This window comes from Telmatherina bonti, assembly GCF_933228915.1.
Source record: "Telmatherina bonti genome assembly, chromosome: 20".
Classification (NCBI taxonomy): domain Eukaryota; kingdom Metazoa; phylum Chordata; class Actinopteri; order Atheriniformes; family Telmatherinidae; genus Telmatherina; species Telmatherina bonti.
Window position 1 is genome coordinate 17,659,399 of NC_136618.1, and position 25,053 is coordinate 17,684,451.

A 25,053-nucleotide genomic window follows, 5' to 3' on the forward strand; every position below is an offset into this window, starting at 1 on the left:
TTATTCACAAAAATGATATTAGGGCAGCGGTGATGACAATAAGTGCACTCTCTGCTTCTGTGAGAGGAAGTGAACCTGCAACTTCTTTTGTGCTGGAAGTCCAGTAATCACTTTAAATGAAAACGCTTCTGTAAAAACACCTATTAAAGCAAAATGAGCTATAAAATACATTTTCTTAAACAGGCCCACCAAATAAAACGAAAACACCCCTGAAAAACAAACAAAAGCAAAGTTTCCTGCCCTGTTTCACTGCGGTTACCGTTCTTGCCTCCCCACCCCTACACCCTATGATTTATGAATAATTCAAAAACCTATTCTCATAAACCTCCATCAGTGCTATTTCAATTTGCTCTCAATTTAATAAAAAGGCAGAATACATACCAGGCATACAGCACATTGCATTAAATGAATATATATGAACAGCTTGTGTAGAAACAGCTTTCCTTTTTTTTTTTCTTTCTTTTTTTTTTTAGCTATTCTTGGAGTTTTTATGGTAGTTGAAGCATCAATGTGTCACATAATGACAAAAAATCTCAAAACTATTTGATTTCCTGTAAGTTTGACCTTCAGAATTTGAGATATTTCATCGCTTGTGTTTTTGTTTTTTCACACTTTCCTGAGCTTCGCGGTGGTTGTCATGCATCAGAGTAAGGTGCCGTTAACAGGCACAACGTTGTAGCTTTCATCTCATGTAAAGAATTCAAGAAGATCCAAAAAATTGTTTTCAAAAAAGTTAAAAAAGAAATGGCGAAACGATTCGGGCTCTGATTTCTGGATCAACTTGCTGTTTGTACTATGTGTACCTACCTGCCCGTATCCCAAAAAACACTGTCATATTCAAATAAATAAACAAATAAAGTTATCTGCAAACCTTAGGACATTGTTTATTACACATTTTTCCACCGTCATCTGTGTATGTGTGTGTCTGTCACAACACAAGCAGTGGCATGTCCGTGTTATTGTTCTCTCCCGGCAGGTTGCCAAGGCATGTGGGACATCATCGCTTGCTGGCCTTCAGCCAGAGTGGGAGAGGTGGTGACAATAACATGCCCTACGTACTTCAGCTACTTCAGTGACCAACAGAGAGGTAAAATCATTCACATTAATGCAACTAGTACTAAATTATTTCATACATGAATATGTTTTGGGGGCAAGCAGCAGTAATTTACTGCTTCCAGATTCACTCCCTCTCATGTCTCTGGTTTGACATCTCTGGCACGCTAAACGCAACGGACTGTGTTTAGAAGATTGTTTTTTCTTGCAATCTTTAAACTACTGCATATACATATTTATGACTTTATTATGGGGTGAATAAGTTGGTTGAAAGCACTTATGGAGTAACTGGTTTTTGATACATTACATTATAATCTACCAACTCTGATTTTACAGTAACATTTAGTGGAGGCTGTTGGAGTACAGTGAGCTTGTCATGTTCAGGACAGCAGTTTGACATGATTAGATCTTAGTTAGTCGATGCATTGTCCTTCTGGAGGTAGCCATCAGAAGATGCTACACTGTGGTCATAAATGGATGGACATGGTTAGCAACAATACTCAGGTACACCCAAATATCACCCCAGCATTACACCACCAGCAGGGTCTGAACCACTTATTAAAGGAGGGTGGATTCATGCTTTTATGCTCTTCCCAGGCTGCACGGTGGCGCAGTGGTTAGCACTGTGGCCTCACAGCTAGGTCACTGGTTCGATCCTTGGCTGGAGAGGGGTTTGGTCAGTGGCCTTTCTGTGTGGAGTTTGCATGTTCTCCCCATGTCTGCGTGGGTTCTCTCCGGGTACTCCGGCTTCCTCCCACCATCCAAAGACATGCATGTTAGGTTAATTGGTTGTTAATTGGTTGCTCTAAAAGGAATGAGTGTGAATGAGTGGTTGTTTGTTGTTTGTCTCTCTGTGTGGCCCTGCGATGGACTGGCGAGCCAGGGTGTACCCTGCCTGTCGCCCAAAGCCAGCTGGGATAGGCTCCAGCTTCCCCGTGACCCTGCATTGGATTAAGCGGTTTAGAAAATGGATGGATGCTCTTCCCATTGAATTCTGGCACCACCATCTGAATGTTGCAGCCGGAGCCGAGAGTCGTCATACCAAGAAAGGTTTTTTCCAATCTTCTTAGAGTTTAGGATGTTAAGGGTAATGTGGGGGTCCACTCATACCCAGAAACATTTTTATATATGAAGGGGAAGAGATCAAACTGTTGACCACCCAGAACAAGGTCCAGTTAAACCAGTAAAGAGATAAGAACGGAGATGACATGAGATGGTTCTCTTTTCTAAAATGTGAAAATTATCCATGACCAAATTATTTTTAAGTGTCAGTTATCAATGTGTTTTTGTGTCGTCTCTCATCTGAACCAGAAGAAAAAGCATTGTTTCAATTTCAGCTGTCATAACAAAGAAAGTTTAGTTTCATTCTGACTTTGGTATTTTGGTTTTACCTCACAGTAAACCTCATTCGTCTTATTTTAGGCTTGTCAGGCTTTTGTCAATACACATTTCCTACCTTATAAAACAGAAAAAAGAGACTTTTGAAGGATTTGGAAGAAAAAATGAAGCTAGATTGACAAAGTCCATGTTGTTGAAATGGTGTGAAGCTGCATTTTGATAGTTTTTTTTATACCCCAGACATTATACTGGTTTCCACTGCGAGATTTGATTTGCATATAGAAGATGTGAATAAGAAAAGGTGAGTCAGAAAAGGAACCAAATTACTGCAAATGTGTGAAAGTGTTGCACGTTCTTGCTTTTGTTCATGCTGAGATTTGTCTCTTGTTATGGCAACAGCTTCTGCTACTGAATTACAACCTGCAGGAACATTATGCAACCTACTTTATTTCTTTATATGTATATTTTTTTTTAGATCAAGTCAGATCTCATGGAATGAAAACCTGATTATTCAAGGATTATTATTCTATTATTTGGCAGTAGAAGTGACATGATCCACTCTCTTGCAATGAGTTTGGAATACATTTTCATGTATTTTCAAATGATTTTCCATTTCTGTATTATTTATTCATTCATTCAAAATGTCCCTTCTGCAAATACTAACTCTGTCACGCTGTTATAAACTTTGTCTTTTGTACTTTCTGTATTGAAAGCCATCCTTCAGACTGACTGTGAACCTAATCAATCAATAAACTCTATTTGTACAGATTGATTATATGATTTGCATTTTAGTTGCTATAACTGATGCAAAAACATGCATGAGTGGCAAGCACCAACAAAAAATAAAACAAGCTGACCCTAAAAAAGTAGCTTTGTGAAGCTTTGAAAACTGATGGATCTATTATAATTATTATGACTTGGAAGTCAAGATCATCAGGAAATTTCTGAATGAAGCCATGAATACTCGTCCACAGTCATTCACACAAACTCTTAACGTAGTAAACAATAAGACCCACAAAGGCCTTCCTGTTGATAATTCATCACTTCTTTGTCCCCGTCTGGCTCCCCAGTGAGGTTTCTCAGTGTTCCTCGGCTGTTTACATCAAGAACCAAACATTAACACAGTGTTGCAAGACGTATTTAGTTCTTTAACTGTGCTTAAAAGTAAAAACACTATACTGTCAAAAGTATTCTCAGGTTTAAGTACGTGTGCAACAATACCAAAGTCTAGTTCAAGTATGAGAGTATATTAATGTATATTGTTATATAAGGTCCTAGGATGCATATAACTACTATACTCATGTGTGAGTTGTGTTTACTAAATTACTGCAAATGCCTCTATTGTAAATGCCTGTCATGCCTCTAAAACATCCCCAACATTGTTGTACCATAACATATTAGAGTCCTCAGCTGATGTATTTGTGGCAGTTAGTAATGTTGCACATTAATTTAGCATAGTCTGTTACTTTGCCAAAGAAGTAGTCTGTTTCTTTTGGCAGGTTACTGTAGTAGTCTCTGCATTTTGCTTATCCGACACAAACAAAAGAAGGAAACAAATTCCAGACTTGCTTTGTGTCCGTTTTACTCAGTCCTGCCTATGTTAGCATGCTTGTAGGCTTTTGTATGATGGAACAGCTGTGATAAAATATAGTAGTCAGTATATTCAGAGGAAGTTGTTTTTTTTTTTTTTTTTTAAAGTTGTTTAACTTTATAATCTAGATCAGGGGTGGGCAACTTTGGTCCTCGAGGGCCGCATTCGTACAAGTGTACAGATTTTTCCTGCTGCAGCACACTTGACTGATATCAGTGACTAATTAGCCGACTTGTGCCGAGTTTCATGTCAAGCTCCATGGAAGTCTGCTGATTAGGTTGGATGTGTGTAATGTGTGTTCCAGCAGAGAAACTCCAAACACTTGCAGGACTGCGTCCGACCCCTGATCTGGATGCATAAAGAATTGCAAGTATGTGTTGATATTTAACAAACTGAAAATACTCCAAAAGTCACTTAAAAATGCAGTAAAATAACTACTTACATTTTCATGGCAGTAATCCTGTCCTTTACTTTTTAAAGTAACAATATCTGACACCGTTTACCTGGAGGTGTCCATCACACTTGGAAAACCAGGTCCACCAGGCCCTCCTTGGACCTGGTGGACACTCACCTGTTAATTTGTTGCCATCTTCGTCATTTTAACTCTTTAACTGTGATGCTATAACGTTCACATAAAAGTGAGAGTCACATTTGTGAGACTGGGAAGGTAGAGCATGGATGAATGAAGAACATTTTAATGCAATGGTCTTATAGGAGAGTGTTCCCTTAGTTTTAGCTTTTTTTCTTTTCTTTTATTCTTAACTATTTACAGCATTCAGTATCAGGCCCGTCACTTTGCTGTGTGACCCCACGACCTCAGTCGTCCATGTTTCACACCTGCCTCTTCTCACTTATTTTCCAACTGTAGAGATGACGACTTATGACCACCGTAAAACTGACTTTTAGCATGTATTAACAATAATTTTGTAGCTGCTTTCATCTGGGATCATGATGTTTGTTTTCTTTTGAGGCAGAGAGAATGTAATGCTCTAAATTTAATATGAATTTGAACAACAAGGCTTTTCTCTAGGTATCTTAATGCAGTGTTTTTTAACCACTGTGCCGTGGCACACTAGTGTGCTGTGAGAGATCATCAGGTGTGCCATGAGAAATGATCCAACTGCACCTAATTGGTCTAAAAAGTAGAGAGAAAAATCACAAAATTTCCTTTTCTTGTGTGTATCTGATGACTGTGTAAGACTCTTTGAAAAGATTGACTTTAAATTCTTAATATCGGCTCATTTTTTAACAATTTGGTTTGTACTGTGCTTTGTGATTTTTTTCGTGGAATAGGTGTACCTTGGCTCAAAAAAGGTTGAAAAACACTATCTTAATGTACCATAATCTCTTCTTCAGTTTTTAAATGTCACATCATTAGAGTGAAATGTATTGGAAAATGCAACCTGACCCAAATCCTTCTTTTAAAGCCCTTTTCCTTCCTCTCTGAGCACCGTTTTCAGATTGGTGCAGTGATGGATACCCATTCAGCACCTCAGAGCTTTTCTGCTGCTCCTCTTGTGCTCCTGCCTCAGTGACTCAGCAAGTCAATTCTCATTTTTTACTACCTGACTGAAAAATGTGCCAAAATGTGGCCATTGACAGCACTCCAGGATACAAAATGACAGACTTACATTTACTCTTACAGGTGCTGAATAACTGTAAGCTTCCTAAGAGATGAATAAGATGCTAAATTGATCTTGCATTTGGAATCAGTTTCAGCTTATTTTCTGTGTTAAATCTTAATTTCGGCTACACTGCAAGCAAGCAGTTCACGTTTATATACTCCATCTCAGCCTTGTTTTATTTTGCACACTGTCACCTTTCATTGTCGTAGTTAGTTAAAATGTTTTTTGCCGCAGCACTTTTTCATAGGTTTTTGGGATTTTTTTCTTTCACCTTTGCATATTTTGTGGGTGTGAAAAGCCTCTTAAACAGCCAGTAAAATCCCCCCAGAGCTATTTGTGCATGTTGAACACACATGTCCTTCATAGAGGCATTAGCACCTCCAAGAGTCAACCAGCAAATTAGAGACCAAGGAAACTGTGACATTTTGCAATCGGAGGATGGACTTTCAACCCCACCAAAAAAAAAAAAAAAAAAAGAAATCTAGCAAATTTAGACTATTGTGTCTCTCTTTCTCTCTCTCTCAGCAGGTAAAATCTGTATTTGTTACTCTGGTATTGCCTGCTGATTTCATTCCAGTTTTCTTATCTATTTCTTGGTTAAGAAAAACACTCAATCTGAGATAGAGACAGTTTTTATTCAGTTAAAGCATCAGAACCTTTGAAAGGTGTGTTGTACATTTAAATGACCTCGTTTCACCTGCTGTGGAAATAAAATGTTTTCTGATTCTTCGTCCCTCTGCAATGTCTGCATAGGATTATTCATGGCACTGAGACATCATTCGCCTGTGATTTTTACTGATGTCAGTTATATTGTGTGACATATTGTTAAGTAAACTTGTCAGTGAGCTGTGACAGTTTATATTTTTTTGTTTAATATTATTTGTGTTTCTACTTCATTTTTTTTTACCCCGGCATACAGAATTTATGCAAATTGACTTTTTTTTTGACAGCTCCTTGAAGTAATTTTCAATTTGTTTTCAATTCAGTTAACAGCAAAATTGACTTGCAGTTTTTGTTATTCATTGGTCTGCAGAGTCTGCATGTTTGTGTAAAATTGTAAATTGTTATACTTTATATGGCTTTAATTTTGCAAAACATTGGCGTTAGTTGTGCCTGAGTGCGCACTGAGATTAACGTTGCATGCTGTAAACAGTTGATGTAGAAATCTACTGCTGTTTGCACAACTTGTTGCAACAACAGATAATTTAATTTGACATCTTATCCATTGTTCTGAGACATTATGATTACATATTAGGATGCAAAACTGGACCTTTTTGAAAATCTAAGTTGCCCATGTTTATACCAGATGGGCATCTTTTCAAGCATGACAGTTTGGGAAATGAATTGATGACTTTCAGCAACATAAAATCTTTAATTATTGATAAAGAAAAAGGATTTAGTTCGGATTATATCTTTGAGCACAGAGAACTGATCCGTGCCTGATGTGTTTGCTGAAATAGGTTTGAAAGGATGAGGCAAATATATTGTGTCAACAGGATTTCAGCATCGAAAGAGCCGAGGCTTAGTGAAGGAGTGTGGTGATGAAGCTGGTTTATAAGGGGGGAAAAAGACTTGAGAATAAGTGCATAGTTCTGCTGCTCTGTTCTGGTGGTACGGAGGTATATTTAGGCCTTTAGATGATTTACTAGATGGAAAAGTGGTGTAGTAGTAGATATTCCTCACATTTTACTCAGACTTTACAGTGTGTAATGTCTCTTCATACATCAGTGAAAAGAAATGGTTTAAGGTCCAAATTCTAGCCAACAAGCCCTCATAACATGGAGCTATATCAGAACAAATAAAGAACTACAGCTGATTTTATTCAGAACTTGTGATGCAATAAGTTTTTCATAAATCTTTTCTCATCCCCATCTTGTACTCATGCAGAGCTAATAGTCCACTGTTTCAGCTCTCAACACAGAGACACCGAAAAGATCAGCAAAGCTCCTGAAAATATCACAGAAAAGTTCCTGAAATAAAACACATTTATTTGGTTTTAATTCACATCCGCAATGTTTTCTAAGTATAATGAATTTACTTACATATGATCCATATGGAGTCCTTTCAGGCAGGAATGAGAAGCAATTTAATCTTAATTCATTTTCTTTACTGCTCATGGGGAAAGTTAGAGCATATCATCCAGCGAGAGTCGGGGTGCACCCTGGACGGGTTGTCAGTCTGTCGCAGGACCAACACAGAGAGACAAAACTCCATTAATGATCATTTGCTTCTAAGGAGAATTTAAGGACACCAGTTAGCCTCACATGCTTATGATGGTGGGAGGAAGCCACAGAAGAGAGAGAGAGAACCCACACTACATACATAGTGGGGAACATGCAAAGTCCACACAGAACGACCACTGTTTGACACAAGTAATCTCTTACTCTATCACATGATATTAACACAAACTTGTCGATGGTGCTTTGGACTCAGGCAAATGAATATTTCTAAAATAAGAATTTGAAAGTCATCCTCCATATTTTCATTTAAAACATATTCATAATCTTTCCTGTATATTCATGAGCGAAACGTTTTACTTAACCTGTGTCCTCTGTCCCTTAGATGAAAAACATGATTGGCTTTCATCTTTATCTTCTCCTTTGTAATTGCATTACCTTTGATTTAAAATATCAGAAAAGAGGAACTGCTTTTTTTTTTTTTTTTTTTTTTTTTTTTTTTTTACCTGGATTCAAATTATCTCTCTTTTTTCCTGTTAGAGTTAATTTGCTCTCTTTTTCTCTACTTTGACATGTCACAGCAGCAGCAGTAACCATGAAAGTAATTTACTGAATGCCTCTGTCCTCTGGGATCATAAGCCTGCTACCCACTATGATTACAGCAGTCGCTGCCCTTCAGCTAATCTTTTCCATCCGCCCACACCCAGTGACACTTACCCTGCCATGTTCTGCAAAGTCAGAGGATTTTTCAGTTGACTTTTATAGATTTTATGGAGAATAAGTGTGCCCTAAATCCTTTTTGCCAAACTTGTTTTATATGGTTTTTCCACAAAAGAGAGATGGGTCTACATGAAATGTTAGTGAAATGATCTGTGCCCACAAGGAAGACTATCCCTCAGCCGACCATCCCCACCATGGAGAAAGTTGGGACTTCTCTCAACATTTTTATTTTTACTAAATAAATGCTGCTGAAGCTTTTTGTTTTTGTTTTTGTTTTACCAGCAAATGACCTAATTGGAGTTAACCTGGCATCTTTATTCATTCATTCACTTTCTATACCGCTTATTCTCACTCTAACAACTCACGGTTGTGGGTCCTCCTGATCAGTTTTTGCAGTGTTCCTACTATGCTACCCCAGGCTAATGGTAAGAAGTTAAAAATATACAGTTATGGTGAGAAAAACAAGAACTGTTTTGGAATATGAAATTGTTAAACTCTGACCACAAATTTTAAACTGACCACAGCTCCCATCACATGTTGTCGTGCTACCCAGCCCCACAACATGTGGTGGGACCTTTTTTTGAAGCCTGATTTCTACTGGTCATAAGTCAACTTTATACAAAGTAAAAGAAAACCCATCTTAGTCCTACACATGATTTTTTTCTAGTCCTACTCAAGTAGTTTGGGGTTCTACATTAAAGCAAGTGATGTTACAGTCTGGACCATACTGGAACATGACAGCATGGTTAAAGCTTATACACAAAACAAATGTAATAAAAGTTAAAGATAAAAACAAACAAGGATTGAATGTCAACATTTCAGAATGCCATGTGATAAAAGCCGCCTGGTGCATCTGTGCAGGGAGTTGCACAGCTGACTCCCAAGATGATCAAACATCTAATAATCTTTCAGCTGAGTTGTATTGGATGTTGTCCTGAAAATCATTCACACGACAACATTCATAGATTCAACAGATCAGGCACCAATTCATTTTCATCCCTTAAGTGACTTTGTTTATCTGTGCCAGAGAATTTAAGGTTCAAACCACAACATTTAATCACAGAAAAACTCTTCAGTTCGATTTGCGTCACATCTAGAATCTAAGGGCTTTGATAAGATGGACCTGATGAAGGGGGGGTGCAGGTAACCCTGAATGTCTTGTTTCAGAGCTTCATAAATTCCTTTGAGGATTGATCACCATATTTCAGTTTGTAGAGAAGCTCATGCTGCCAGATTGTTGCACATAAATTGTGAATATATCTACGCAGCAGCTTTGGCAGTACTGTCTGGTCCTACACTGTCTTATGAAGACCTGGAATTAATTTGGAAGCAAATAAAAAAAGCGGACTTTCTCTCCCAGCCACTTCACTGCAGTGACATGAAAAAATGTAAATCGTTTTCTCTGTGCCAAGAGGGCATTTAATTGTGAGATATCATTAAGGAACCACAACGCGTTTGGCCACGAGTATTTCAATGTGTGAGTTTCTAGAAACCAATTCCAAATATAAATAGCTTCTTAATTTAAAATGTTGTGATGGTTTGGCAGACTTAGTGAAACTTTGATGGTGTTTGTTCGTCTCAGGGCAAAGTTGAAAACAGGGCCAACATACAGAGCACGCAGAGAGTTTGCAAGGCAAATAAAGCCAAACAGAAACAGCTTGATTTAAAGCCTGCGGGGAAACCAAAATACGGACTGAGACTGAAATCTTTCTAAATCCACATGCGCAGAAGTAAATGCAAGTCAAAAACAAACAAGGCAAATCTTTCTCAATCTATCCCCACAAACAAAATGATACTGATGGTGTATCTATCCATATCTCTTCTTTCCTGCACCAAATTACGTCATTACAGCAAAGTGTGATTAGAGATATTAGTTTACTCATTGTGCTTGCCATGTCGGTAGGGTTGTCTTGTTTGTCTGAAAATGGCTTGATGCTGTGAAAGCATTCCTCTACATTTGGATTCAGAGATCATACTGTCATAGCAGTCTAAAAATTCTCTTCTCTGGTATTTGTGGATCCACTTGTGGGTTCTGCCGGTGCCAAAAAAAGCAAAACAACAACAGATACAAAACCAACATGGGAGAGTTTCATGTGTGTTTCGGCTGAAACGTTTAAAAAAATGAGTTATTTTGTGCCAGATTGTTTGTAAGAAAGAATTGAAGATGATGTTGTTTGAAGGGAAACTGGTGCAAAATGCCTTTCTGCCACAGAATGGGATTTGATACGATTATTTTAAATGATCACATTTTAAACTAAAATCTAAAAATGCAGTGAGAAATGCTGGGATAATACTTGCTTTAACCGATTTGCTTTCTCTGTTGGATCCACAATATCATATTGCTTATGCACAATAAGCAATATGATATTGTACTGTATATATTGACAGTAGTCAATATATACAGTACAATGACAGTACTTGTACTTACTTGTATTTAAGGTAAAGTCAGCTGTCATATTTTCCCTGTCTTGGTTTGTTGAAAAGCAAATAATTGCAACATGTGACAAATGCAAACATGTCTTTTGAGATATCCTCCAGAAAGTTTGTTATTTTGCAGCGGAGAAGAGGGGGAAGGATGGTACCTTGGTAAGAGGCTTACATGTGCCTACATGAACATTCATTCATTCATTCATTTTCTGAACCGCTTATTCCAATTCAGGGTCGCGGGGAAGCTGGAGCCTATCCCAGCCGGCTTTGGGCGACAGGCAGGGTACACCCTGGACAGCTCGCCAGTCCATCGCAGGGCCCCTACATGAACATGTGTTTCCCAAATGAAAGAAATTAATTTATTTTAAAATGTGAGAAATTAGTAGGAAATTTGTAAACATGGGTAAAGTTCAAAATCACGCACATCCACAACATGATAAAGCAAGGCGCCTGAAGAAAGAAAAGTTATGACAATGAAAAAATATAGGTTTTCATGCTAGAAATGGCTCCAGTGTGGTTTTTATTCACCAGTAGAAAAAGTAGCCATGGCCCAAAACATTACTGATTTTTCAGCTGCTGAATAAAAACCACATAGGAGCCATTAGTAGTGTGTGGACCTACAGTTTTTCATAGAATAAATTTGTAAACAAGCTCTGTGACAAATTCATGCAGCCACAAGAGAGATAACCTGACATTTCAACTGCGCAGTGACCTCTCTGTGACTGAGCCAATACGCCACTAAACCCCTGCTGCACGTTCCTTTTTCCTCAGCTGTCTATTGCATCACATCACATAGGCTAGTAATTGTTAATGTTAACATCCATAAGTCTGCTAACGTGTCTACCACACCGGGGTCCAGGTTTAATTTGTTTACTTGAAGCTTTAAAGCACTATAATGAAAACTAATTATGCCCTATTAATAAACTGAATAATAGATAGATAGATAATAGATAGATAGATAGATACTGATTAGTTCTGTTTTTAAGATCCAGAGCCATATTTAGTAACTTGATGCTTATCTTAAAGCTTCTTCTATCTATCCATTTATCTATCTATCTATTTATCCATCCATCCATCCATCCATCCATCCATCTAATCTATCTATCTATCTATCTATCTATCTATCTATCTATCTATCTATCTATCTATCTATCTATCTATCTATCTATCTATCTATCTATCTATCTATCCATCCATCCATCCATCCATCCATCCATCTAATCTATCTATCTATCTATCTATCTATCTATCTATCTATCTATCTATCTATCTATCTATCTATCTATCTATCTATCTATCTATCTATCCATCCATCCATCCATCCATCCATCCATCCATCCATCCATCCACCTATCTATCTATCCATCCATCCATCCATCCATCCATCTATCTATCTATCTATCTATCTATCTATCTATCTATCTATCTATCTATCTATCTATCTATCTATCTATCTATCTATCTATCCATCCATCCATCCATCCATCCATCCATCCATCCACCCACCCACCCACCCACCCACCCATCTATCTATCTATCTATCTATCTATCTATCTATCTATCCATCTATCTATCTATCTATCTATCTATCTATCTATCTATCTATCTATCTATCTATCTATCTATCTATCTATCTATCTATCTATCTATCCATCCATCCATCCATCCACCCACCTATCCATCCATCCATCCATCCATCCATCCATCCATCCATCCATCCATCCATCTATCTATCTATCTATCTATCTATCTATCTATACAGCAATGAGCAATTGAGTATTGTGTTGTTTGTAGCAGTGTGAGAAACCAAAGTGTCATGTGTGTCTCACACAGACAATGTTGAACCAATTTTTGAATTTGCTGGGCTGATAAAAGAGCAACTCCAGTGCTTGGGTGGCTGTGACCTCTTCATTTCTACTCCCCCTGCAGGAAACCTCTCAAAAACCTGCACAGCAGACGGCTGGACTGAGATGCATCCTATTGACATAGCAGTGAACTGTGGATACAATCTCAACAGCACCAATGATGATGTGAGTAAATTGCCTCCATCTAGAAGCTGAGCCAAAGTTCCCACAGTGAATGAATCAAGGCCGGCGTACAGTGGGAGAACTTGCTGAGAGTTAGTGGGTATCTGCTTTTATTTATTTTTTCTTTTTTTGCTCTCTGGTTGGTTGTTCTTAACTCTTTTAGGAAAATGGCTGTATTGATTGTTATTGCTATGATTGTTGTCATATCAACGGTGGCGGGTAGATGCCATGACAAACAATGATTATATTTGGAACCTGACTTACTTTGATAAATGAACCAATTATGAAGGTTGGATTATATGCTGGACAGATTTTGAAACATCATAGGATTCTAGTGAGGAGGTCTTCAACCAGTCACTGAATGAATGAATAAATGAATGAATGAATGAATGAATGAATCCACCACTCAATCAATCATATCTGTAATATTTCTATGTTTAGACCTGGATTCTTCCTTCGCAGCATGAGACATTGGACTCATACCTTTAAGTGCTTTATGAAGCAATATGTGTCCATGTGAGGCAGGTTGGAAAGTTAAAAAAAAAGGTTATTTCCTGATATATTATCTTCAGATATTTTCGTGTATTTCATGTGAATCCAAAACAAATTCACATGATGTTTTAATATTACTTTTTATTATTACTTCTCATTTTGAATACATTTATTTAAAAAAGGAATAACTTTTGAACGAATGAAATTCGTTGATGTGGTAACTAGAAACTTCCTTATTGTGCTAAAAAAAGCCTTCAGAAACTGTGTAATACTGGTGAAAATGAAAGAACATGACATGAACATGTTTGCATTTGCCTGTAGGTTGTTTTTGTATTGTTTTCACTGAAAACATTTATTACTTTGAACTAAAGAATTCATGACCCTCAGTACAGTCAAAAGGATCCTGACAGCAAAAAAAGAAAGCGGGAGGGGAAAAAAAAAAAACTTTTTTATTTTGGGTTTTAGGGGCCTTGAAGTACAATACCTGACTCCCATTGATCCAGCGAGGTCAGTTGATATTCCTGGTTGTGCTATCAGGAATTATGAGAGGTTATTCGTTGTGCCTCCCGGGGTGGGAAGGGAATAAAGACATCAAATATTAGTCTTGCCTAGTTTTGTTTTTTTCTTCAAAGAACACAAATCTTGTCTGTGTTGATAACAGTGGAGCAGTGTGAAGAGTGGATGAGCACTACATGGTGGTAAAAGCTTTTCTGGTGGGCACTCTGCTCTCTGAGTCACAGAGGCGGCCTCATTAGTATGCCACATAGGAAGTCAGGAGGGACCAGGTGGGTAAGGCTCTCTAAAAGGAATCTGATGTCCGTCTTTCTGCATTTTTGATATTTTTGTGTCACAGGATACAGAGCTCTTAATCTCATTTCTTATCAAGCATGAAACATATAGTGCCATAGCAGTAGCACAGTGAGAATAAAGCAGGACTTTCTAAGGTCCAGTGGTTTGTTAGATGACGGCATATGGTATGTGAAATCTTATAAAGTAAGTTCTGCTCTTCTAGAAATCCTGTCTGAACTGTCATTACAGTGGAAAGAGAGGATAAAATTATTTATTTAGGTTTATTTAATTATATAAAAATGAAGCTTGAAATTCAGTAATTACTTAGAAGTAAATGTTTCTTACAGTTAAACTCTTGCTTGACTGAGAAACATGAACATAATATTGATTAGGCTTTCTACTGACACTCTCTTGTTAAATCTCTGGTGAGATTTATGCACTTGCAGGCCAATAACAGTTTGCCGAACTGCAAGCCACCATAATTAGCTTTGTGAGTGAGGCAGGCTGAGTTTATAGCAACTGGAAGTATGAAGAGACAGCTTAAGAAGCGCTCAAGGAGGGTTTTGTTCGGCATCGTAGCCTGCAGAATGATGCTGAACAGACTTCCCCCTCTTCAGAATAAAGTTTTTTTCATTATTTTTTACATAATTTTTTGCTGAAATGACATATTAATGCTTAATCTGACCCTGCGATGTACTGGGGACCTTTCCAGGGTGTCCTCTGCCTCTGGGCCAATGGTTGCTGGCATAGGCTCCAGCTTCCCAATGACCCTTAGTCGGACTAGCCGGTTAAGAAAATAAATGGATGGATGGAAACTGGACCTGACAAGAGTGGTGGGACAAAAGATAAGAGAGAGTAAACAGAAGAAAAATAAAAGTGAACAGAAGAAAAAAGAGGCAAGAATACTCAATTTACAAAGAAACTGTATCAACTGTTCAAGCTAAACGTAAAAACCAGACAATCCGCTGCTAAACCTGCAAGAAAACAATAACTAGCTGCAGCATCTTCTAGAAAAACAAAGCTGACAGTCATCAGAAACACCTACTAAAATGAGAGAGTCTTGGCTGCAGCATGGAGAATGACCCGGGGCTGGATATTGGGTGGGGTTGGATGTCCAACCCCGCCCCCCTCAACATTTTGATTGGATTAACCCTAACTCTAACCACGCCCATTCGATGTCCATCCCCACCCAATATCCAGCCCTGCCCCATTCTCTTGGCTGCACTAAAATAAACGTTTGTGAAGCATGTTTTTTGGTTGCAATTAAAATGCAGGGGCTGTGACCACTCAGTAAGGATCCACAATGCATCGGTGTTAATATCAGTATCAGTCAATATAGAATCAGTCCGATAAGTAAAACTGAACTGATATTGACAACTAAATATTTATTTCTGGCTGTTTGAGTGTGTTTTAAAGGAGGTGAGGATGCCTGCGGTATTTCTTTGGGAGTATGTCATGATAGTAATTCAGCATGGCAGAGTGTTTAACTGATTGCAATGCCAGCGGTGTGGTTATTATTTTACTGCACCAGACTAAAAATACTCAAAAAGTAGTATACAATACTCGCAAAGTCAAGGTAACGCAAGAAGGATGCCACATCAGATCATTTACACCACAAACAAGATATGTCATTTGAAAAGTTCCTAAACAATGGCAGGAAGCTAATGTTAACTTTAATTTTGCACAGAATTTGATCATCTTAACCTTTAGAAAAAATAATATCGCTGTTCGTAAATATCAGTTTTCAGCCAAAATGTATCCTTATCAGTGTTGGCTGTGATGCCACACGGACATCCCACCTACCAAAAACGCTGCACCTGCCAGACACTGTGCAGCAAAACCCTCAAGTGTTATGTTCATGCAGTGTCCCTTTTAAGTCATTTCTTCCTTTTCTTGCTTTCTTTCTTTGATCTACTGGAAAGCAATCCTATTGGTCAGTAAGCCGGCACCCTTCTCTCAACCACAAGATTGTCATGTCATTTCATTTTCCATGTTAGCCTCTCAAGAAAACAAAGTGTTTTTGACGTTCAGTCTGATCTGCTGTACGCTGCTGTCATTCACTGAACAGAATAAATATTGTGAGAGATGTGCTAGTGGCTGAAAGCAAAATCCTTTTGCCACGGGGGTCATTCTGACAGCTTAGTTTTGAACAGAGTGGTTTCTTCTTTTTCATTTTTGCCAAAATAGTAGTTTGCCAAAATACAATAACGAACAGCCTCCAGAACCTGGACAGCAGAGAAAATTAGGTCAGAGCAGACTCAGATTGGAAGAAGAATGAAGCAAAATAAGATTTATAAATTTATTTTTTCTAGTTGAGCAGTGATAAAGGACATGAGTTGAGCAGTAATAGAGGACATGTAATATAGACACAAGTTTGAAAAAGTGAACAAACTGGACGAATATTTATAGCACAACTTTCTAAGGAACCATTTAAGAATATTCTTTAAACAACTAAAACAGGACTTTCATTTATTAAATAAAAGGAAATTAAAGTTTTATTTTTCTCAGAATGGTAGCAACCGCGGCAGCACAGCACGGTCTGCTCTGACAATGGATGTGAACACTGATAGAGTGGACACAAAAAAGCGTAAAAATAATAAACACTGTTTCTGAAAGGAGAAATAAACAACACATTTCAGTTTCATACACTTTAAAAAGCTAATTCCCCTTTCCATATAACCTTTCTTTTCCCTCTGCATTTTAAAATCCTTTATTGGATTTTTGTTTAATGGTTTATCCCCTCCGTTTACCTTTTACGCAACACTCTGGATCAGTGAAAACCAAGTTAAACCAATCACAGCCTGTCTTCGAAAATAACCACTTCTCTCATTGCATCTCACTGCCTTGCATCTCAGATTCAGGTTAACTTCATCTAACTTTGAGGGAAACTCATCTCCTAAACGCAGCAAGGATGCTTAAAAGTTTCACCTTTGATGATGGAAAAAGAAAATAAAAGAAGTAGAGTCCTGCACGCTAAGTTCCATTTTGAAATCAACTTTGTTCATATTGGGTATATTATATAAGACAGAAACTGTTCATATTCATATATGTATATATATATATATATATATATATATATATATATATATGTATATATATATATATATATGTATATATATATATATATATACATATATATACATATATATATATATATATATATATATATATATATATATATATATATATATATATATATATATATATATATATATATATATTTATATATATTTATATATACATATATAAAAGAACAGAAAAAAGCAATATATATATATATATATATATATATTTATATATTGCTTTTTTTGTTTAAGTATGTGTATAAATTTTATTTTATGCAGGTGTATATTATGTATACAAATCTATGTGAGTGGAACAAGCTGTGAAATGGGGCAGGAATGGTGTACATTACTGGTATTTTCTCTTCAATGTTCATTAAATAAAAAGTGAAAGAAAAGTAAATGCATTTTCAAAACAACATTTTTCTTCTTTTTGCGAGACAGATTCCAGAGAAAAAATATTAGTGACATTAAATTCAGTTTCCTGTAAGTAACTCGACGTTGACATTAAACTTTTGAGTTTAAATTCATATCACATGAAAGCATCTTTTTCTGCTCTTTTCAGGGAAAGTTTTTCTGGCAAGTGAAGATTGGCTACACCATTGGTCACAGTGTTTCACTGATCTCTCTGACAACCGCTATTGTGATCCTCTGCATCTTCAGGTATGTAAAAACATGATGGCACTCTCTTTTCTATCTGGAGCTTCCCTGGGTTGCTGTTTTCAGTCTGAAACAGTCAGTTCTAAACCTATAAAGGCTATTTTAGTTGCAAAGAACAACAAAAAACAAAATTGCATGAAAGTCTTTATCAAATCTTAATCTAAAAAGCAAAAGCTACAAGACTGTGTCCATCAACTTCTTTATTTTATTTTATTTTATTTTATTTTATTTTATTTTGTTTTGTTTTGTTTTGTTTTGTTTTGTTTTGTTTTGTTTTCTTTTCTTTTCTTTTATTTAGTTTTATTTAGTTTTATTTTATTTTACTTCTGGTATTTTCATGTTGTGGACCTTTGAACTAATTTTTGTCTAGTTATTTGTTTGCAGTTATTATGTGCAATTATGCTATCATCAAAGTCAAAGATTAGGCTGATTTAAGGATTGAACTTTAGTTTGATGAATGCAAAAGTTGTGGTGCCATCTTTAATAACAATTACAACATCATTTGTGACAGTGTCTGGATTCTTCTCCACAGGAGCAGATAAGGTCAATAGTATTATGGCATTGATATCTTAAATTCATTTCATAAGATTTTTCAGGAGCATTTTTCAGGTAATTTTTTCAGTAAATAAGTAGTTGAAAGGGTGAACATGCTGGTTTTCAGGAACACTAAAGACACTCCAGGACTTTTGCCAATTTCCCAGTAATGCACCCCCTATCGACGTCTAATTCAGCAACCATCTTACATCCTACCTGTACTGTGAGCTCTCTACATAAAGCAATAGACAATCCTACAATGACTTATGTATTGTTACTTTCTCTCTTTTAATCTTTCTGCATGTCTTTGCTGAATCAGTGACGAGCACGTTCTAAACAGCCAGTGTGTTTATATTAATTTTCTATCATGTGAAGTGAAACTGCTGCAGTATCACGCAGCGTCCCAGGTGACAAAGTTGTATGATGAGAGTTTGAAGCTTCGGACGCTGTGGGGCTCCAGATAGGCACACGATAAATGTCATTGTGTTGTCAAACAAGTCTGGAGTGCAGAGTTTTAAGGTCAGAAAGTTTTGTAATGAATCTTTAAGCCTTCCCCGAACTGTCTGTCCTAAAACTCTGATTTTGTTCTGCTTCACTTTATCAGAGTTGTTCTTTGCAGAGACAATGATGTTCACATGTTGTCCTATGATTTGATCAATGTTTAGAACTACAGCAGCATCATTCCAAAGGGATTTTATTTATATTCATCCTTAAAGAGATTTTCAGGCAAGCCTGAAATGGTTTTCATTTGTTCTGTGTACCATTTTCATTTATTAATAACTACTAATTGATAGCCAGCTTAATAAATCTGCCTTTACTATGACAGGATAAGTATTCCATCAGACCTTGTAGTTGCAGAAATGTTCCCATTTCATTATGGGAATAAAACTTTTTTAACTGATATGACAAAATAGACCCTGGTTTAAAGGGTTAAAGCCTCAGTTAGGTATATTCTCACTTATTATGGTTGAATAAAATAATGTGTGAAGCATAGTTTAAAATGATCTTAGCAGCAGGTATGGAGCAGTTAGGGACCTTACATGACAGCTGATCTGGTCCTGTATGCATGTTAGGGCAGGTAAGAGACTGTGGTGCAGGGCAGAGCAATTTAATTCGCATTTTTCTCCAATTTATGGAGCATGTTCCCTGGCTGAAAATGTCCCACAGAGTAAGGGATTAGATAAAAACTGACCTTTGCCTTTCAAGAAATAGTAGCAAGCTGGTCTCAGTGGAGAACTCCGTGCTCTGTGCAAATGTCTTTGTAGTTTTTGTAGACAGAGAACATAACCACAAGACAACATGAAATGTTTTCAGTGTTCCACAGCTCAAAGTGCTTGAACACAAGAAAGGTTTTAAAAAAAAGTACAATTACAATGTTTCTTTGACTCTATTGTCAACATAGATGCAGCTTGTGTGTTTGTCAGGTCGCCAGCGTTGTTTCCTATTCCAATGTGATGATGGTAAAATGTGCTATTTCACAGGTTACTGTGACACTGAGGGCTGCCGAATGAGAGGTCAGTGGTTCAAGAGTTGTCTCGCATCGGGGATTTAACAGCCTCAATTCCTTTTATTCCCTCCCATTTGCTACCTTTTTTACTGTGGAATCACCTGCAGATGATTTACTGCACATGGTTACATGTACCAGAGGGAGGTCTGGGTTTCCCTGCTTAGGCAGCTTCCCCATGACCCAAACTCCTGGATGGATGGATGGATGGATGTCTGGCTGGCTGGCTGGCTGGCTGGCTGTCTGGCTGGCTGGACGGATGGATGGATGGACGGATGATGGATTCTACATATCACAAAATACCTGCTTAAATGGTTACAGAAGTCAGCATTGTTACAGCTGGCAAACTTAGACATGTTTCATGGCTCTTCATGTCACACTGTGGTGCCAGACAGAGAACAACAGCCTGCAGCTATATTTTCATCACACAATTTCCAACCATGGATTGTGACGCCACCACCTCTTGGACAAGTGGATTCCTGTTAATACACTTTTTTGGTTAAACTGGTCTGAAGTGATCCAGGTAGTTTTGAAAAAGCATTAGAGAACAGAATAAAAGGACTTCCTCACCGATCCAGTTAAAGCATTATGTTGATATTTTTCCTACTGGGTGACTTGACAGGAATGACGTGAAAAATTTTACATTCCATAGTCACACATCAAGATAAAGCACTTTTCAGCAGGATTTGCGCATCTCGGCTCAGCGCGGCTTCACGCTGGTGCATAAAAAGCAGGCTTATGTTGAGCTACAGAAGACGAGATATTCTATAAATGAATTAGTCACACTCACTTTGATGACCCATGATGTTTGCATGGAGCACATCTGGAGCTATTTGGGGGATTTTAAGGATATGAAACAATTGTGACGTTTTCTATTTGATAAGACATCATGGACTGCAAGATGCTTGAATGCAGTTATAATATTTGGAATAACTACAATTGCAGCTTTAGATTTCAGAGCTTTACATTAATCTAAAAAACCAGCAGATATAGATTATCTAAACCATAGCTTTTCTGTATTGTATGCCTTGTTGAACTTTTAATCCTTTTCCAGTTGAAATGCTTAGAAATTTAAACTTTTAACCATAGTAATGAGTGATATTATTATATTGATGGATATTACAGGATTTCAATACTTAGATACCTTTTTCTAAAGTAACTTTTACTGTAGGAAGTGGTAGGTACAGAGTGAATACTGATCTCAGTGGGACGTAGCCTGATTGTTGATAATTGGTGTGGAAAAGCCAGTGTGGGTCTATGATTTTAGGCACCAGCATGCAGAGGTATTTGTGTTTCCAGTGAAGTATATAAATATGGTTCTTCACTCAATGGAGGATTAAGACAGACTTGTTATTTGTACATGTAAACGGTTTGTACATTTGGCAGATAGTCTTACTCTGAATACTGTATGATGCCACTATCTATGTAAATTAGATGTTATGTCCACGTTAAATGTTATTGTCAGTGTATTAGCTGTGAAAAAATTCTTTTGTACTTTTGGTCTCATCTTTTCATTCAGTTTATTGTAAAGTAAAATGATGCAGCAAGTGTTTACTTTCTTTTATACAAGCACTTACTCTGTTCATTTCCATTCAGGGTCACACTTAGAAATATTATCAAACACTCCTTTTCCCATATTATGCATGAAATTGTTTCTTTGCCCACATTTTTACCCAAAAGTCTTATATAAACTTAATACTGCTGCTATTTTTCTTATTGAGAAGATTAATAACACAATTGTCCCATTTCATAGTTTTCTGCAAAGACAAGTCCTGACTCTGAAAGTTTCCCCTGTTTGTTTCGTTCCTCCTGACACACATCAGAAACCACGAGATGGGACAAGGTCAGGAAGATGAAATAACAGATGAGGGTGTGAAGTTTATGCAACCCGCAGACTCGAGCTGTGAGGTGTGTTGTGAGCAAAAACTTGAGGTGGAAAGCGTGAAGGTTAGGAGGTCAGTAAGAAAGGAGAAAGCAGGTGGAACACACCAGTTATCAAAGCATGCTGGACCGCAGGCTCTTATAGGTATCTATGATCTTTTTTTAACTACAAGTTTAATCAAAAAGGTGTCAATCACACAAAATGTTTACAATAATAACCAATGTTAAAGCATGTTCTTTAAGGTAATCTTTATTTTGCTGCTTTTGGTTATAATGATGTGTTTACAGCAGTAAGCTTATGAAATATGAGCACAGTCAACTTTTATTCATTTCAAGTTTGTCTCCAACTTTTCTTATAGACTCTCTGACCATTTGGATGAAGGTCATGCACACGTTTCTCTTGACAAAAATGTTCACATATCACAACAAGAGAAGCACAGTTTTCAGCTTGTTTTGCAGTTGGCTGCAGTCCACACTAGTGTGTTCACCCAGCGACTCACTCTGAATGATAAGAAACTTGGTTGAGAGGTGGAGTGCATGCAAAAAACTTATTTAAATTTTAGAGGCAACAAGATGACTTTTCTCTAAATTGAAAAAATTATTTTTGGCCTTGGTGGCGGATGCACCGTGAATAATACTATTCTACTTGTAGTTCATTCTACTTGTTCTTTTCTTTCTGAGGGAACATGTTTGAGTTCGAGAAGCTGAGATTATCTTTTATGCTGCATACTTACCTTTTGGTCTTATTTTAATTTAGAAAAGCTCTATAAGCAAAAATGTTTTACAGTTTTTAAATTGATATATAAGCAAAAAGAATTACTGGTATTTAAAGATGATGCAAGGTCTGAAATTACACTTAGTGGGTGTATTAAGGGTAGTAGCTGCAGAGGCAGCTCCTGCCACTTTAGTGCCTCGGCGAGCTCATGGTTAGCTCAAGGACACCTTATTCATAAATTGGAGCAAAAAATAAAGAAAAATGATGTGAGGAAAAGTGAGAAAAATGAGAAAAAGATGTGCTCTATCATAATTCATTCCTCCTTCGTAGCACATAAAGAAGAATGGGTTCTGACCAGATTAATCAAACTATGAGAAACAACCAGTGTTGCCAGATCTTGTGAGAGAAACAAGCCGCTAATCCAGTGAAAACAAGTCTCAAAGAAGCTATTTGGCCTCTTTTGATTAAGATAGCAAATCACCAGGCTGTAGTAATTGTGCCCCATGGCTGTGAGTCAGTGTTGGACATGTACACTGTGATTTCAGCAGTTCCTTACTTGCGGACTGGCTGATAGGCCAGCCCCATTCTCAGTTCAAGAGGAACTAGGCTACTGAACTTGTTAGCACTCTGGGCAAAGATTTAGGATTATTCAACCCCTATTGCAACAAATTTAACCTGTTGTGTAAAATATGAAAAAAAAAAAAGAAAAAAAAAACAGAAGTAGGTACACAAAGTCCCAACTTCATTGGATTAGACTTCATTGCGGTTGTAAGTAAGTGATTACACACAATAGTCTTGGTAACAGAATTAGTTTTGTTGAGTATTATTATTCTTTACAGATTATTAATCCATAAAGACCATAAAGACTAATTCTGTTCCAACAAATCTGATGGGCCCAGGCCCCACTGGCTCCAAATGCTAAGGTGCCATAGGCCACTAGACTTCATTATATCAGAAGTGGTGCAGTTACTCAGACCATAGTAACTCTGGCACAAATATCCTCCAGATGTCAGGCCTTTTCAGTGACAATCTTTGTGTGAATAACAGAATAGTTACTTCATGCAGCTTTGACAGAATGAGCAACCTGCCTTTGGATAAGTTTAATGTAATTGTTATTACTTGGTGGGTTGCATTAACTAAATGCTTTCTCAGAAATGAATACTTCCCTGCCTGAGATAATCATAAAAAAACAATGATAGGAACCATTGGACATCTTCATCAGGCCTCTCACCTCTCCTGCTGATTATTTAGTCTTCTCGAGTGTGATAATCAGGATGTGGAGAGGCACTGAAATTTGGTCATTTAAAAAACGTGTTGCCATTTGGACGTTTTCCTCTCTTGTCTGCATTATTAAGGTGTGTGAAGAGATATAAAAAAGCATTCAGTGTGCCGAAAAGTGGATCCAACCACTCAGTAATTACAAAAGCCAAGAGGTTTGATTATGATTTAATTTGATCTGTGAATTATTCCATTAACTCCAAGGTAATGCGATAAGAGGCAATAAGGATAATAAGGACACTCTTTTTTAATTGTGTATTTGTGTCTTTTGGGTTGCTTTATGTGTATTCTTGTATCTTTTCTGTTTGTAGGAAGCTCCACTGCACAAGGAACTACATCCACATGCATTTGTTTGTGTCGTTTATCCTGAAGGCCATCTCTGTGTTCATCAAGGATGTGGTTCTCTACGAGGTCGGGGAGGTGGACAACTGCTCCTCAGGCTCTGTGAGTCAATTGTTCAAAATGCAGCTGTGTGATGTGGAAGTCTTGAGCTAAATGGCTGGCATCTGGTTTGATTAGACATCAAATTTGCTAGATTGATCTGACACAGTAAGATCTATGAAGATCTTTGATCGGAATCAGAGTCTGTTTGCATATTGGCTATACCCCAAATGAAGAGAATTTTGTAATCAAAGGACTTAGATTGTAATTGTAAGAGCTTCATCAATGAGGACAATTATTGTGCCTAATCTTAAAGGTAGAGAGGATGCTTCCCAATAATAGCCTGATAATTGAAGGCTCTGCCTCTGATTCTACTTGCAGAAGCTAGGAACTACAACTAACCCTGCAGTCTGAGACCAAAGTGCTGGAACTGTGTGGGTGAAAAGTATTTTAAATCATATAATTGCTTTGACAGGGAGCCGATGAAGAAAGTTAAAGTTGGTGAAACATGATCTCTTCTCCTAAATCTCAACAGAACCTTTATTACAGTTTTTTGGATCATCTGGAGCTTTGACAGCATCAACAAGAAACACATAGGAAATTAACTGATAAGATCTGAAAAATATTCCCCAGAGAAAGATTAGACGGGTTTTTGCATGTTTCTCCCCATACATATGGTACATATCATTAAACAGTTTAAGCAACCTGGAGACATTACAGCACATAAAGGATAAAAGCACACGTCTAATCTCCATTCCCTGGAAAGACACGACATCAAGAGCTGCTTTTCATCAGTAAA

General features: G+C 37.3%; 1 protein-coding gene across 1 annotated transcript in view; it reads left to right on the forward strand.

Moving 5' to 3' along the window:
* vipr1b (vasoactive intestinal peptide receptor 1b) overlaps positions 1 to 25,053 on the forward strand; it is a gene marked incomplete at both ends in the record, with an annotated part of 51,312 nt that overhangs the window by 12,944 nt on the left and 13,315 nt on the right. Inside the window, 4 exons of the mRNA XM_079259722.1 lie at positions 977 to 1,087; positions 12,861 to 12,961; positions 17,867 to 17,964; positions 24,185 to 24,317. Coding sequence (XP_079115848.1) covers positions 977 to 1,087; positions 12,861 to 12,961; positions 17,867 to 17,964; positions 24,185 to 24,317 — 443 coding nt within the window. The remainder of the gene's footprint in view (positions 1 to 976; positions 1,088 to 12,860; positions 12,962 to 17,866; positions 17,965 to 24,184; positions 24,318 to 25,053) is intronic.